Source organism: Lepidothrix coronata, unplaced genomic scaffold, assembly GCF_001604755.1.
Source record: "Lepidothrix coronata isolate B3197 unplaced genomic scaffold, Lepidothrix_coronata-1.0 Scaffold7, whole genome shotgun sequence".
In the NCBI taxonomy this organism is placed as follows: domain Eukaryota; kingdom Metazoa; phylum Chordata; class Aves; order Passeriformes; family Pipridae; genus Lepidothrix; species Lepidothrix coronata.
In genome coordinates, this window is record NW_016690187.1 from 6,100,878 (window position 1) to 6,118,293 (window position 17,416).

Sequence of the window (17,416 nt, forward strand, 5' to 3'; positions counted from 1 at the left end):
ATCAGAAAAATTCATAAATCCCAAAATACCAACCAACACTATGCTCCATGAATGTTCCACAACAAACCCAGAATATGGTCCATGTTAAGCAAGGAAGCTGAAGATCTGCTATGCTCTTATTAAATACCTCTTTATATAAAAAAACCCCCTGTTTTTAAAAAATATTAGTCTGTTAAGAGACAAGTTTGAAGCACCATAGATACCAAGGGGGTCTCATCTCAGAACTGTGGAAACAAAATCTTAGAAGTATATGGGTCAGACCCCAGGATAGCTGTGCCATGTCATTCCCAGGATTTTTCAGCTACATCACCTTCTGCTTAAAAACTTTGTGAATTTAGAGCAGTAACAAGACAACAGTTCTACAGATGTGCAGGTATGCCAACAGCTGACTTACCCATGAGTATTTAACTCAATCTCATATTTTAGAGGTACAGCTAAAGTTAGTGAGTTATCCAGCAACATGTTCCCATCTTCATTTTTACTATAAAAATACAATGAGAGAAAAATCTGTATTGAAGGCATCATCATATGCTATGCATTATTTCTGTAAACTAATACTAAACAGACATTGCAGCTTATAAAACCCAAAATATTTTATTGCTAATAACATGTCAGACACAAAAATCCCCACATTTTAGACAGGCAGAAAGCTGCTTATTATTTAAATATCTATTACCTGGTTTTTTGGATAATTTCTCTTGCTCTAGAGATATGCAACCACTGCACTTTATTGCAATTGTGCTTTGCTAAGTCTTTCCAATGTTCCCTAGTCTGTTTTCCAAAGCTAATTTCATTGAGCAATTTTTATTAGACTTTACCAGGTAGCATTAACGATGATGCTGAGGTCCTCCTCTGCTCTGGTAAAGGAGCTTGCATCCAAGAGGAAACTATAATCCAGCTGTAGAACAAACAAAATTTTGCTTATATATCATAAGACAGTTTAAATAAAAGTATTTTATTAAACTAATTTATAGTTTCCTGCTCTAAAAAAATTCAGAACTAAGAAACACTTGATTTTTGTGTCTTCTACTCTCTTTCTATTGATCTAACATATTTGTCTGTAGCCTCAGTCAGCTCACTTGTCTAGAACCCAAGCACAATCAGTTGATACATAATACATTGTTGTCCCTTAATGAATTATTCCAGCAACGGTTTAAGCAAATAATTTTAAAAGTAACAGGAGAGATACAGATACCAACATGATAAAAGATGTTAGTTGAGAATGAAGAAGAGATTCTGAAAAACAAGGGTTTTTTTTTCCTCCATCATAAATCCTCATAACATATTTAGGGTGTTTCTAAAGCTAGGAATTTCACACATTGCTTACCTTTGATTTTTGATCTACGTATAAATAACCAACACTGCACTCAAGTTTTACTGCATGAATTTCTTTATCTAACACATCACAATGTATCTGTTTTTCTTCCTAAAATAAAGGACAAATGATTAGTCATTAAAAAAAACCAGTTTTTTTCCCAGATATTTAAAATTACATGCACACACTGAAATTGGGTGCTTTATATTTTCCTGAACTACACATTTGTTATTTCACTGATGCAAATATACAGAACATTCATATAATTCACAACCACTTTAACATAACATTTTATATGGATTACTGTATCTGGTTATTTGTCTGCTGCTTGCTTATAGTGAAGTGAAGGCTCATGTTAAAAGCCAACCTCAGAAAGGTGGATCAGGGGGATTCTACAAAGACAACAGTTATTTTTAAAAGGCAGAAAGAGTACAGTTAGTTTTGTGACCTTTCATAAGCCTGTGTATTTGTGAAGAGGACAGATTCAATGAAATCTTTGTGATCAGTGAAAACATGATCATCAGACAAAAAGAAGCCATAACATCCTGAAATACACTTATAAACATATTTTTTATTATTCAAGTTGTTACTGAAATTATTTAAGTCACTGAATTAATTAAATTGCACTTGATTTAGGTAGCTACAAGTCTGAGAACTTAAAAACTGGTGTTTCGTCAGCTTTTTTTGGCAGAGGGGGATATGTGTTGTGTGGGTATCTAAAAAAGCTCAACAATCCATAAACATAATTTGAAAAATGCCTAACTGAGAAAGAAAAATACCAAAGGATTACTCTTTGAGGGATTTTTTTTCTTACCAATTCTAAAACTCGAATGAAATAAAGACCTTTAGGGATTTGAATGTGGAGGATAGTTTCATATGCATCATCTCCAACATTAAGCAGAGAAACATTCAACAATAAAGTCTTCATACTTCCAACAACAAGATATGTTTTCTTATCATGAGGCCTGAAAAATAATTATCATAATATAAATGAAAAGTAATTCTATATACAGCTTGTTTGCAAAAATTTTCCTTTGCTGCCCTTTTAATTACTTTCAGCGGGTTCTGACAAAGCTCTGTTGGAGATGTAAAGAAAGGTTTTACTCTCCTGTAACTGTTGACCAGTTATAAGATGGTCAACACCAGTACTGTACCTTTTAAAGTGGTTAATGCGAGAGCAGGAAAATTGTTATCAGCCCAGTTGTGCCTATGGCCTTTACAAGATCAGTCCTTCCCTTTACAGACCAGAATAGCAATGTACCACTGCTACAGTATTTTCAGACATTATTTCATAATTCACTCTTAGCACTCAAGATATAGGATTCAGTTAATGTGAAACTCATCACAAAGAGGGCAAGTGAACATGCCTAGCTTATGATCTATGTGATGTTCTATAATCATGTTACAAGTACAGACATCCTATGGGGGGCCAAAAGTAAACTTCAGCTTGACATTAAAGTTTAATTAAGACCTGTAGAAAGGCTGCCTAGAAATAGACATTTATCAGATATTCTGGCTTGAAACCAAAGCATTAGTCACTGAACACCTTTGGGAAAGAAGCTGGCACTGAGAAAAGCAACAGAAGGCAAAAGCACTGCATAAGCAGATAGGTTCCAAGACAAAAGCGAATTGAAGAATAACACAATGTTAACATTTCGGTAGCTTGTCAAGTTTAGGTTAAATTTTAACATTGTTTTACTAGTTATATGCCTACCATTCGGTCCTCTTATATGTGTTAAAGCCAAGCTCATTAACAATATGCTGTCACAAAGATGCCTCTCAGCTTAACACACAAGTACACAAAAGCACCAGGTGCACATCTGGGACTACAACAAAGCTGAACTAGAGCTTTTCCCTGGTAATCATATTTCATTCTTCATTAAAAAATGCATGATGCAGACTAGAAATTTACAGACCAGGCCAAAATCTAAGCAATTTAAACAAAACATGATAGTGTATACATGAAGACTCATAACTCAGTAAGTAAAGCATTACATTGCCACCCCTATTTGATTTCATTCTTTTAAAACCGGAAGTGTTTGCTCTGCTCTTCAACGACAATGAATGCATTCTGTCTAGACAAAATAAATTAATGCTTCACAGCTAACTAGTTTTTAATCGAGATTCTAGGGGCACAAGGTAATTTAAGGTGATACTTCACACTTTATCAAGATATTTAGACTATTTATTTACACTGCAAATCTGCTACTAGTACCTAATGTCAAGCAGGTGTGTTGTAATCTGTTTTCCTTTCTTTGAGTTTTGAAGTACTTACAAAACTGCATTGCTAATTTCATGAACGAAAATGCTGCACAATCTTTCTTTCTGAAAAGTTTATGAGCATTCAAATAAAATAACCATCCAGCCTAAGAAAATTAAAGGCTTATGACTCATGCTACGAGCCATGTGTTAAAGTAGGCAGCAAGATACTCATCTTACTCTGAAATCTATGAATATGAAAAAGCTTGTGCTCAGGATCACACAGGTGTGATTAATCAGCATTATATGATTGTCATCATCTTTCAGTGTCATTTTAGGTTGTTTAACCTAGTATTTTGATTCAAGTAGAATCAATTTTAAAAGTGATAAATTACACAAGAAACAAACACCTAATTAGCTGAGATTCACAACAGGTAAAATTTCTCTTTTTGCACACCAAAACCCCACATTTCTTACTTTGAAATACAATAGTCAGTAAAGAAAAACGTTGTGATGATAAAATATAACTTAAAATAATTAAGTGGCTCTTTTTCCTCATTTATTTAAGAATATTACATCTTCAGTTTTATACTGGTTGAGACTTTGTACAGTGCAAATACAATATCTTCAGAAGATCAGCATAAATAACCAATAGTTTGTCAATTTAACAGTAGTTATGATCTCTGCATATTGAGTGTGCTTTGTGCAGTGTATCTTAGTCCAGTTATCTATGTTTTTGGGAAGAAGATGTATGTTGAGCTGTAAAATCTTCTAAATATGTAGTAACAGTTCTTCAATTATATAGATTTCTGTTACATTTCCTGGAAGATTTATGATTTAAAAATATTCTTCAACTAAACACAGCTCTAATCCTTGTATTTTCTCAGGGAGTCCACAGTCTACTTTTGCAAATTCATGTTATTTATATATAAAAGACTAAGGAATAATTAAGATAAAATCTGACTGAATCATTCTCAAAACAACGAAAGCTACATTATACTTACTTTGGAAAAACAACTTTTCCAGAAACTCTTAAGTCAGCAGAGCAATTTTCTTGGGAGCAATGTCGTGCAAAAATAAACTGTAAAAGCCAAATTAAAAAAAAAAAAGGCACTTCAGTGTATTATTCAGTAAGAGTATTTAACAGAAAGAAACCTATCATCTAGTAACTAAGTATTTGGAAGTGTCTGATAGCTCTTACTCCTAAAAAGCAATTCCATGAGTCTATGATTTACCATTCTGTGCATCCAGAGTAACAGTGGAGAGAGAGGCTTTCCAGACTCAGTGTCTCACAATAAAACCAGTGGGTGTACGTTCAGACAAATTTTTAAAAGTAGTACATAAAGAGAGCAGAGTGTTTTAAAAGATTCAGAACTGATGTCTCTGCAGTCTCTCCTTCAACATAAGATTTTCTTTACACAACCTTTACTTACCATATTGTCAGAAAGGTTTGATGAGAGTAGCGACACCGTAAGTTGCATGTGTCTGTGCCTTGGTTATCAGTGTGCTGCTATAGATGATGTTTATGTCACTATATTCAACAACACCCTCTTTATTCTCTATAATTCTGAGGTTACTAAAATAAAGTTTTGAACGAAGATGAAAAGGTAAAGTGTGCCATATGACAGAAGCTTTCACATATCTCAAAAGTTCTGATGGTCAACTGTATCTTAATTACATGAAGGTTACTATTTGTGAAAAGTCATCATGTGTTTATGACCATTTGGTAGTTGAAAATTCAGTGTATTCTGGTTTTTGCTAAAGTCAAAGTCTACTAACACAATAAGTTTCTTTTGGAGGGTAAAAAGTTAATTTCATATTTATGAGAGGATACAGAATAAACTCTTTTGCTCCCCCCTCAGACTGTGTCTGAAAACTTGCAATACCTTCAAAGAACTAATATTTCAGCAACATTGTCAAGAGACTTCAAGATTAATACCAACATGATATTGTGTATTTAACACAGAATTAATTTGAAAGAACTGTTTTATAGTGGAAAGTGACTCATACAGTGTAGCTGTAAAAGAATACATATTTCAAAGAGTAAATTTCATACATGTGTGATCTGAGGTATATAGTATTATATATTCAGGCAACTTCTCAGCACATACCTTTTATTTATTTTTAAATCATAATACAGATTGTATACAAGTTCTGTAACCATCTTTTAGCAAAAAATTAGGCATTTTTTTAGCATTGTGATTTATTAATTAAGGTCAAGGCACTAGGTGTGGGTCTGGAAAACACATTCCTGGAAAATGAATCCCATGGATCTGTGAAGCATTTTTAACTGAAGACTAAAACACAAATATTTACTTACTACATAGAAAAAAAAGAGAACTCATACACTAACCTTGCTTTTTATAATATCTTTTTCCTTCCTCCGTTGAAGAACAGGTTGAAGTGGTGAAAATTCTTGAGCATTTCTTTTCTGTAGAATATGATGCCCCAGACGATAACTGGCTTCAACATATACAGGAGTCAAGATATCCCTTACATCTTTCTATGAAAATTGGAAACCTAATGAGTTAATCATATAAGACAAGACATGTATGCTTATGCTTTAAAGTTATAAGGTTGCCTAGAACTAACTAAAACAGCAACACTTTTTTTTCACATGTAAAATAATTCCATATGGCTCATATACTTTTCCAGACATCTCTGCTGCTGAAGGAGGTAATCAGAAACACAGAAAAGCATAATCTGTTCAATGACAGCATCAGACATTTCAGAATGGAAGATTCTTCTGTTATGAGAAATCTTATTGAATAGTGAACCTACTTCTGTCAATAAAACTGCCTTACACACCTATGAAATGCTGTACTGCCCAAGCAGAAAAATAGGGAAGAGTTGGCTAAAATGGAGAAAGCAAAGCAGTGGGATAATGCCAGACAAAACCTGTGGGTATTTCTGTATGAAATCAAAAGGAGTTCTCCAATGGTACCATTGAATCAGGGCTTGACTGAATTTTACTTTTATGCCTCTTTATTTCTCATTCTGTGTTAAAAAAGATCAAACCCCTCAATAAATGACTGTTTTGTAAATGAAGCCTTGACTGCATAGGAATGTTGCAGATCAGAGTCCAAACTACCTACTTGTGAAAACTGAACAGCTTGAAGCACCAAGTACTAGCAATAGCAAACCTGATTAAATTATTCCCTAAGTGTAGGGGATAGATAGACACTGATTGTCCCTCCACATGGGCACTACTTTAATTCTTATCTGCAAGCTTGTGTTAGCAAAACTGCATATTATCTAATTCATAATAATTTTCCACAAGGTCTTCTCCGCATCTGCTTTATATTACTTCCATTATACTAATTAGCTATTAATTAGCCTTTACTCAAAATACATAAAATTTGTATTGTCTCTTACAAGGACTGTACTTGACAGACATTCACACTTACTTAACTTTAGGAGCTTCAGTGGGTGGAAGGAGATACTTATAATGCTATTAATTAAGAACTAAGAAGAAAATTGAATTCTATGGAGGAAAAAATACTAATGATAGACTATAGGAAGTGATGAGCCAAATCAATTCCTTCCTCCTACACAAATGCCTGTGATGCTGGTACAGCAATCTGTACAAGGTTGGCTGTCAATCAGATCTCTCTTAGTTTACAAAACTCTTGTAAGTAAGTGGCAATTTTCCATTGCTCCTGTAAGAAACATTCACTTAGGTGCAACTACCAGTTGAGATGCATCTGGGCAATTTTCCAGTAGACAACATAACCTTTCCTTTCTACCCAGAAGCTTTATCGTAAAGAATTGGCTTCTAATGGTGTCATAAACAAAAAGTAAGTGAAAGGAAGAAGGAAGAAAAATACATGGAAGGATTTTTCCCTGCAGGTTTTTTTGTAGCTGTAGAAAATTAAGTCTATTTTCTAGCCTCTGTGCAGGATCAACTGCATCAGTCACCCTGAGAGATGTTCGTTTCAAAAGGTCACAGAATTGCTACCTTGAGGATTTTAAAGAAAAGGCTAAGCAAACTAGTCTATTATTTTATTACCCTTGTTTCCTCTTACAGCTAAATAATCCCTGTCCTTAGTATTTCTTTAAAGAATTCTTTCCCCCCTTAGATAAGGTCTTAGAGGAAATAAGTCTATTTTTTTCTAAGTTTAATGAAATGTGGTTCCTTTTTGCCCATTGTTTTTTTATTGTTTGTTGTGGTTTAGGACTTCCAAGTTCTTCCCATTTATCCTCAAAATTTTGTTGGAATACACAAGCTTCTAAGATGTTCGACAGAATTAATCACTTTTACTCTTCCTTCTCCATTGAATGGCCTTAAAAATATTACATCCTTGTCCTGATTTCAGGTTTTTTTTCCACTTTCAAGACAAGTCCCTCATTCATCTTTCAGAGGGATACATCAAGCATGAATATGGCAGTTCAATCCCTCCAGGGCAACAGTGACTTTGGGACTACTTTGCAGTTAGGATCTTACTGACTAGATTCTTAATAACTTATTTCTAAGTCACTATCATACTCAGTTTGAAAGGATGGTTGCTGTTGGATCAAACTCTACTTCTGAAACCAAGAGCCAGCTTCCTGCTGCTCAGCAGCTGGTGCCATCTCTGTTACTGGTGTGAGTACAGGCCTCCCTGGCCAGCTGACACCCTGCAGGTCTCCAACAGCCTCCTGCTGAATGCCCAGTGCTCTGGCAGCACTTCTACCTCAGTGACTTCTCTTCTGAAGCACTTCTACCAGCAGATTTCTTCTACAACAAAGTTGCCTCTACATCTTCACAGACGGAGAACTGTAACTGTGTTCACTACAAAACTCATGCAGGAGAAAGACATATCTGTGCAGGCTTCACATTTGTAAGCACAGGAGTAGAGAGATCATTTTTTCAGCACAGTGCACATTCTCCATATTGTTCAGATCTAAGTTCATTAATGAAACTCTCATGAGTGCTCTTCCTGCCCTTTTCCATCTTTAGCTTATATGAATATTCCCCTTGGTGAGTGCTGTATCCCTTGGAGGAAAAAAAAAAAAAATCAAACAATCCCAAGCAAGTGCTCTTCTTCACACCCAGCTAGCCTTCGGCTCCTTGCAACAAATTCACAAAACAGACCACATTATAAACCTTGAAGTATAGACTGTTTTCTAGCAATTGCCTTCATTTCACTTCCTATGGATCAGGGATGGGCTCTTTTCTTATTAGCTGAGTCTACCTTAACTTCTCACAGTAAAAATGGGAGCAAGACCATACATGTGTTCTTTGAAATAGTTACAAATGACAAAACATAATAAAAATCACAGGTTTTAAGATTTTGCACTAAGGAGTTCATTGGAAAGTTCCATCAGAAACATTCAAAACATGCATGTTACACTGTATCTTCTTGGTTGCTCCAAAACGGCCTCACTCTATGATCTGTCATTCATAAAAAATGGTGAAAAACGTCAAGACTGCTCATGTCCTATTTCATCACTGTGATTATCATTATTCTGCACTTTCTTACCAACATAAGAGATGGCAGACTCTCTGACTTCTCTACAGAAAGCTGAGAAAGCATCAGAATTAGTATATAATAAATGTGGAAGTTATGAACACAAATATTTTACTTTCAAAATGATGTGATGCAATTGTAAACAAAATAGGTTTCTTTGCAGCAAAGAAACCTTTCCTTGCTTTTCAAAGGAGACCAAAGGATTTACAGGACAACACACACTGAAAATTACATTACCCTCATAAATGCTGGATGATCTTTGCAGGCAGTATTCTTGCTATAAATCTTTACTTTTCCTGAGATTGTATCAGATGTTCCGTTGGAAGAAAAATAGAACCTTGCTTGTGTATCCTCTTTTCTGGTCACATCAACACTCAGATTATAAAGCAATACTGCAAAATAAAACCCAGGGAAAATAAAAGTTGTAAAATCTTTAGGTGTTCTGATTTTCATGAATTTATGATAGAAATTACATCTTCTGACTCACTTCCTCAAGCATGTTCTGTAACATCCATTTTAAAATGCTCTGCTTAAAAATGCTCTGACATAAATCCATACCTAATGAAAGTTTCTCATACTCTGAAAATTGATTGCTTCATGACTGTTCCCTGATACATGCTTTTACATCAGGGATAGTTTTATCAGGTTATATTTATAGTTTTCTACCAGAATCTATTTAAAGAAAACCCACTTCAGTTATCTGACAAATTACAACAAACTGGTAGGTAAACAAACACTGACAAATATTGTTGAACTTCACAGGTTTTTCTATGTAAGTTAGCACGAATTGCTATGATAGCAAGTTGCAGAGCACTGCTGATCTTTTACTTAATCTTTGCCAAAAGTTGAGCTAGATTACCTACAATTTCTGCTACTCTTTTTATGAAGTTGAAGAGTCTCATGTCCAAGTCCAGCAAGCATGATCCAGTCTGACTGCTCATCTTTCAAAGTGAATATGAATATCAAAAGATCTGGACTTGTAACTCTACAGTTCATCATTGCAATATGTTCTCTGTAACGTGTTCCTAAAGGATATTTTATGTTCTCACACAGAAGAGTTAAACAATTTAATTTTATATACCACGTATTTGCAGGGCTGTTTGCAGTTTACAAGTAGCACACGACAAGTAGGTTAAAAGCACCCAGGCAATAGTCAAATTTAGACTGTAAATTATCTTAAATAAATTCACCATGAATATTCTTCTGATAGATATTGCTTCAAGCAATACTGTTTTTTTGTCTAAAGCAAAACAGGCATTATATAAAAGATAATACAAGATATATTTTTCAGTAATTTTGGTGGGACTCCCTCTCTTTCATATCATGTTCCACGATGGTATGATCAGGTGCTTGAGCTACTTTAGGAAGAAATTGTCTTCTCTCTATTGCTAAGTGGAAGTCTGCATCCCACAGCAGTCCCATATGGTTTGGTCCATGCCTGGGAGGACTGCTTTTAGAGGACATCTCAACTTTTCATTTTATTCTGAACTCAGATTAATGGTCTACTAAATACCAGTAGCATTATTCTGGAAATAGGTGCATTTATATTGAATACATATACTGTTTTTTTTTTCCCAGTAGCTTACCAACATAACCAGGTACCTCTCGTCCTCTATAGGTAAAGCATATCTTCAAATTCATACAGGTGGCAGGCTGGTCATTTTCCATGCAGTTTAAATTAGTTCGATTTATTGAATTAGGATGTTTTAAAGAAGCTTCAACAATTATCACTGGTTTTGTTCTAAGAACAGAAAAGAGTAAATGCTCACAAATAATGTTCAGAAATAGCTTACACAATCTGTGCAAAACGAACCATTTTTGACAATCTATTTTTATATTTTACCATCATCATTTTTAAGCTATTTGCATTTTTTAGATAGCTTCAAATAGTTCTATGTGCATTATTTGTTGCCTCAAGAAGTTTCAGATATTCAGAAAATATCAGAAAATTATATTTTCATTTTCTTCAAGGTGTTTACTTAAATGTTTGATTTGTAGACCATTCTAGAGCCTAATGACTGAAGTTCAAGACATCAATAAGAATATAATGAGGTTAAATTATACTACTGAGTTTTACTAAACTACACTAAAAAACAGAGTTAAATTGTATGGTCTTCAAAGGCACTGAAACATAGTGATCTCACCTCAGCACCACAGCAGAATCGGAGAAAAATGCACCAACTGCTACATCTGTACAAAAAAAATGTATCAATAAGCATAATTTGTCAACAAGAATTACTTCTCAGGTACAAGCATTTTATAGCATTTTCACCTTTTTGTCAGCATTAAAACACCATTTGCCCTTTATTTATAAGCAGGGATATGCTGATATTCAAAGGTCCAGACAATGATTCCTGAAATACTTGTCCACTGTCCATTAACACTGCATGCTCATTTACTGGACTTCCAGATATTGATAATGCTATGATTTGATTTCTATTCCATGTTTAAGTGGCAGATAATGAAGGACAATTCAGCTAAATAGGAGGCACTTGCCTTCTTTCTAATCCAGATATTCAATATTGCTAAACACACACACACACATATATAATTATATATGTATAAAAAATGAATTGCTTATATATATTATATGCATGAAATTATACACAGAGAGAAAGAGAAAAATTATTTAATTTATTCCAAGCTCACTGAAACCTATTAATGCGACAAGGAAAGAAATATACATGGTATATATACACACCTATCAAATGAGGTAGCAAAAGTGAATTGTCAGATGACTCTAAACAATACAAGGGTCTGAGGATATGACTTGCAAATCAGTAAACAACAGGTGACCTGAGAGCAGACTACTTGTAAACTATCTTTTAGCCCAGCACTACAAATTAAGCTGGGTAACATTTCTGTGAGCAGAGCCAGAGCATACACCATGCAGTTCATGGTAACTTTGTGCTTTTACATCCGCAGGGGCAGGATAGGCACACTTGACCTGACATGACACTAATCTGCAAAATGTTAAAATATTTAAAATATAATAAATATATAAAGCAATTAATGTATACTTGGAAACAGCTAACTTGTTTTACACCAAATTAACACTACCATGTTGTGCCCACAGCAACTCCACAAGGGTCTTATTCAATGCCATGAGCCCGAAGAGGGGTTAACGTGTTGTTCACACAGAGTCAAGGAGCTCATCGCTCCTGGCAAAATCCGGACTATGTGAAGGCCAGTAAAATACTTAGGTTGGCACACTAATCTGCTCAAAAAACATGCTTCCAGCGCCCAAAGCAGCTCATTGTGACATTAGCAGATGAGATAGCTGCTTTAAAAATAAAAATTATGTTTTTCTTACTCTTGTGCACTACGATCTTACTATTGCATTGTTCTCAGTCCTCAAATAATAGTTAGATGACCGTGAAAATTGACTGCTTGGCCTCAGTTTTACCTCTTCTTTTTTCTTTCCAAAACACAAGATGTGACATGTTGTCTTAATAACAGATCTTGCTTTTGTTAAAAGTATCAAGTAGCACAGTAGTGTTGTTCCCTATGAATCTCTACTTTTTTAAAAATGAAAAATAAAGAACATTGTTTAATTTACCTTGATATCCATTGTTATCTGCATCAATGCCACTTGCTATGGATTGTCCAAACATGCTTAAAGAATTACTGACTTGATGTCCTTGTATTCTCTGAGGAGGAAAAGGTAAAAGATAAAATTATTCTTGGAAAGCTAATCTCTGAGCTACAATGCTATCCCAGCTCCTGAAGGCAATTATGTGCTTCCTCAATTCCTGCAAATGTTAAGTCCCATAAACCCTGTCTAAAGCCCCAAACCCAATTTATTTCTCTCTTAGAGTACAGGTTATATTATGACTGGAAATCACAGATTACGTAAAAATTTTCTGAAGTCTTTTACAGTACTTCAGGTGGTCATAGTGTTAAATGAAGGGAAAACCCTCTCAGATTTAAACTTAAGTTTTTTCTGGATTGATTATTTTTCATTGAAAAAGCTTACCTGTGAAAACGATGGTGTTATTCCATCTTCCCTGCCATTGTAAATATAAATAGCCCCTTTTAGATTATCTTCATGTGGAGCCCCAATTGCCACATCTGTGGAAAAACAATTTAGCAATGATCAGCTGAGTAGGAAATATGAACAAGGAATGGTTAAAGGAATGCAAGTCATGATGCATGCAATGCCAGACCAAATTTACTTGACTGAATTCAAAAACAGTGCTGAACATAGATACGAAGAAAACAAAAACAGTAAAGAGCAGCTCAGTAGTCTGACTCTACCTGAATTGCTATTTTTCTGGAAAACAAGAGTCAAATACAACTATTTTGTTCAAGACAAAGTCTTGTAAGTTTCTAGCAATACTTATTTTGACCCTTAAAAAGTGTAAAGGCTACCATGAAAATAGCTGAAATTATAATTTAAAATTTAAAAAAAAAAAAAAAGAAAAAAAGCTTTGTATTCATGGAACTGTGATGATTTTCCTGCTCGTCCTACATGGATTATATCACTAAAACACAAGAAGTACTTTTATTACGCTGCCTGAAATGAACCATTCATTTTTTTATGAAATGTCCATAACAGTAGATAACAGGCTTGGAAAGGCATTTAGGGAGAAAGTGAAGGTAGCTGGTTTGTTTTATGCTTGGATGATTTAATCCCAGAGGGGTGTGGCAATTCACAACAAACTGAATGAACCTACCCACCCACCAATCCACCTCAACAGCCCTTACCAAAAACTCCCATGGTTCAAAGAGCCTGAGAGGTTGTTGACCAAACAGTGGAGGGAGGGGCACATGAATTACACCATCTTGAAAGTCACTATTAATAACTGTGAACTTGTATTTACAAATAAGCAAAACTAAACTATCTGCAAATCAGAAATACTGTATATTGCACCAAACCGAAATCACAAGGAAAGCAAAGCTCTGACTATTTGGTTTTACTGAACACTTCCTTGACTGAATCCATACTGTGGTGACTACAACACACAAAATATGTTATGTCTCTCTACTGGTGTGATGAAACTAGTACAAGTCAACTTGTGCCTACTAAAATAACATACACGTTCTTGAGGAGGTCAGATTCTACAGCAACACACATCCCAGTGTCTTCACAGGGCTGATACTGATGTTTTAGATCATTTAGAAGTTCACTCTGCTGTTCTTTTTTATTACTTACTACAGAAAATTGGTTTCTAGCATCCAATTTCCCTATATATTTTGCTTCCAGCTTTTTTTCTTACAAAATTTCTTTTCCTACTGCCACTCTCAACATTATGTCCACTTTTTATTTTCCATGTTTTTGCTCCCTTCCAAACCTAATCGACTTGTTTGCTCCGCCTCCCCTGCAGTTTTAGGATGCCCATTTTACATTATATTCTGTGTCACATATCTACTTTGCTATGCTGCTATTAATTTGATTTTACTTCTCTGTTCTCCATCCCTATATAGGGATTCAGTTTTCTTTTGCAGAATGCAAATGTTTTGGGACAAAACCTGAAACTTGTGTATAAGACTATGATTTCAGTATTGGGGCATGGCTATTGATGTCGTTCCCTTTGTTTCCAGTTCTCTGGGAGCACATACTAGGCAATTCATGAGTCACCTGAGGTCCTAACTGGGAAGTAGTTCCACAATAGTCTCCCAGCTTGAAGGTTGTTTTCAATATCTCCATATATTTAGTACTTCTTATTGGTGACACAGAAGCAGATCTAGACTCAATGTGTAATTTTTATTTATGATGTTACAAAATTGCCAAATTGTTCCCTAACCTTTGTCTCAGATATCTAAAACAGGATTAGTTTTGAGGTCCAGCACCAAAAATTACAGACTGTTATCACTTTATACTTATGCTCTTCATTAAAGAGACAGAACCTAATTCTTGACTGTGAAGCAGCTCTATTTCAAGTCAGAAAAAAAAGGTCAAGCCCCAAACTTAAATTATTTTGAGACTTCCAAAATCCTCCTGTCTATCATGACAGTCCACTGATCTAAGAGAATGAAACCCAGGGGGTTTTCTTTGTATTCTTACCTTCAAAACCATCATTATCTATGTCTCCTAGGTTGGCTATGGACTCTCCAAACCTCGCTGCATATGAGTCACTCCCACTGAGCTCTATGTTCAGTTCAACCATCTTTGCTTCCTGAAGGAAAACAGAGTCAATGGCACATTACAGAGCATCTTCCAGGTGACCTGGAACATTACTCAAAATGTTAAAACTGCCTTGGTTCCCAATGTATCATCCTACCAAACTCCTTGGTGTAGAAGCAAGCATTATCAAAGATATTTCACAGTATTTAGTGTAAGAATAATAAAGAATAAGTTGCTCTTTAAGAAAGAGAACACCAATGTGTTCCCACAGCAAACACCTGTTAACAGGTGCTGTTAACAGCAGCAAGCTTATATCAAAATACAGAGCCTTACTGCTCTGAGAAAACTGCATGCGCTAAAAAGGTAGTAAATAGCTGCTTCAGAGCAGCCTTAGTGAGTTTTAGGTATCCTGTAGTGACTTAGTTCTCTGTAAGAAAAAGTTAAGAAAAGGTTAATAGCAAGCATAAGAGAATAAATACGTATTAGGGTGAAAAGGAAGGGAAATAAGACATGAAGATAAAATTTGGAAAGCCAGACAAATTCAAAAGCACACAAAAATAGTGATTACACTGTCACTTCTGAACTCTTAGAAAGACTAAAAAGAAGCTAATTCTAATGCACCATCTGTCCAGTTACTTTATGTGCAAAACTTTCCTGACTGGTCCAGAAACTGCATGCAAATTTTTCATTCCTTGTTTGTTTCTAAAGTACTTAAAAAGTTGCCCTTCACATCCCAGTTCAGTGGAAGCACAGTAATGGAGGAGAGCTTGCAAAGGGGCTGCAGGGACAGGGTGTCACCCCCTGAAGCTTCTGGGACACAAACCCAGCCTGTCTTCAGTTCTAACACTACTGTAAGTAACTGCATTACAGCTGACACCGCTGGCCTTTGCAGGTAGGCTACACACTCCTGCTGGGGTTGTCATCACAGTTCTACAGTTGTTTTTCCTGTATCTTGAAATATTGTATGATAATAGAGAGGAAATCTCTTCTTAGCCTGTTATATTAAAATGGTTGTGTTGCCATGTGTTTCTAAGACAAAATACTTACAGAACCTGAATTAATATAGACATAAACTCTTCCTTCTTCTCTGACGGTACTTTGCATTGGAGCACCAACTAGCAAGTCTGAGAGGCCATCTGAATTCAGGTCCACAGCACAAACTGCAGCTCCAAAGTAAGAACCAAGCTGTGTGCACGCAAGAAATCATTACTATTTTTGAATTTTGATGAAGACGTGCTACAAGTTATAAGGTACAGAAAAGTAGTAGGAAATATTTACCTTTTTACCTCTTAGTTCAAATAGAATGTTTAGTTGCCTCTCAATGCTAAAAATGTAGGCCTAAAATGAAAAGAAAATACAAGAGGAGTTCAGCAAACTATAATCTGAAATATTTCCCTCTGCTTTCTCTACAGCACATGCTAGAGAATCAGCAAAGCAACACACAATATCACAAGCTACAGCTATTTACTATTTCCTATCTGCACCTTTCTTTAACACCATAGTTCACATCACTGTTATCTAGATTGTTTACCCTAATTCCTTCTTTAACTTTTCTCCCAGTGAGAAGTCATACCTATTGAATACTTGTCTTTAATATATTAATCCAAGTTGGAAAATCATGTGTGGTTTTGTGGGGCTATATTCTTCAAACCAATAGTATAGACAATCCCTTACTTTACCAGTCTGCTCCTGTTGGGGAGCCCCTCCAATTACTTCTGTACTGTCTGGTGTCAGAAAATGTCCAGCTCCAACAGCATATCCTGTAAATTAAAAATACACTATTCAGTACTGGAAATGCTATGTAGAGGAAAAAAAAGTGGGAGCATGCCACATAAAAGCTGTCAACACCACAGATTATTGTGAATCTGACATTCAGACCTCATGTAAATTAGCAACGAAAACAGAAAAGAAAGTTTTTGAAACAAAAGAAAAAGGTTAATACAAACATTAAGTTTCAGCAAGCAGAAACAAGTGCCAGAAACACTTATTTTTTCCCCAGGAACTCAATTATCTGCCATACTTTAAAAGCCAGTAAATTGCAAACACCTTCTGTTAATGCATATTCTGCAATTGTTCAGTGAGTCCATATTGTAATACAAATAAAAATGATCAAAAGTCCATTCACTGCATTGTGGAAACACTTGATTCAGTTGTTACTCTGACTATCGTAACTGGACTGCAGCAAAATTAAATGTAGTGCTACTCATATGCATGTGCACGTACACACACAGAGCACTGTAGACACGCATGAAAATGTCAGGAATAAAGTGGAGCAAAAGCCTGATTATATATTAAGAAAACATTACATCAGCTTTTGTAAATGAATCTACGTAACAAAGCATCACTGTATGTGTAGACAGATCCTAAACAGGACCATATTTTGGT

At 35.2% G+C, this 17,416-nt stretch overlaps 1 protein-coding gene across 1 annotated transcript in view; it reads right to left on the reverse strand.

Moving 5' to 3' along the window:
* ITGA4 (integrin subunit alpha 4) overlaps positions 1 to 17,416 on the reverse strand; it is a 35,858-nt gene that overhangs the window by 5,894 nt on the left and 12,548 nt on the right. Inside the window, exons 7-21 of the mRNA XM_017838791.1 lie at positions 16,706 to 16,791; positions 16,310 to 16,369; positions 16,079 to 16,216; positions 14,972 to 15,083; positions 12,941 to 13,035; positions 12,524 to 12,614; positions 11,109 to 11,154; positions 10,551 to 10,705; positions 9,202 to 9,356; positions 5,868 to 6,017; positions 4,519 to 4,595; positions 2,130 to 2,280; positions 1,328 to 1,426; positions 819 to 898; positions 395 to 481 (exon numbers count right to left, since the gene is read on the reverse strand). Coding sequence (XP_017694280.1) covers positions 395 to 481; positions 819 to 898; positions 1,328 to 1,426; positions 2,130 to 2,280; positions 4,519 to 4,595; positions 5,868 to 6,017; positions 9,202 to 9,356; positions 10,551 to 10,705; positions 11,109 to 11,154; positions 12,524 to 12,614; positions 12,941 to 13,035; positions 14,972 to 15,083; positions 16,079 to 16,216; positions 16,310 to 16,369; positions 16,706 to 16,791 — 1,582 coding nt within the window. The remainder of the gene's footprint in view (positions 1 to 394; positions 482 to 818; positions 899 to 1,327; positions 1,427 to 2,129; positions 2,281 to 4,518; positions 4,596 to 5,867; positions 6,018 to 9,201; positions 9,357 to 10,550; positions 10,706 to 11,108; positions 11,155 to 12,523; positions 12,615 to 12,940; positions 13,036 to 14,971; positions 15,084 to 16,078; positions 16,217 to 16,309; positions 16,370 to 16,705; positions 16,792 to 17,416) is intronic.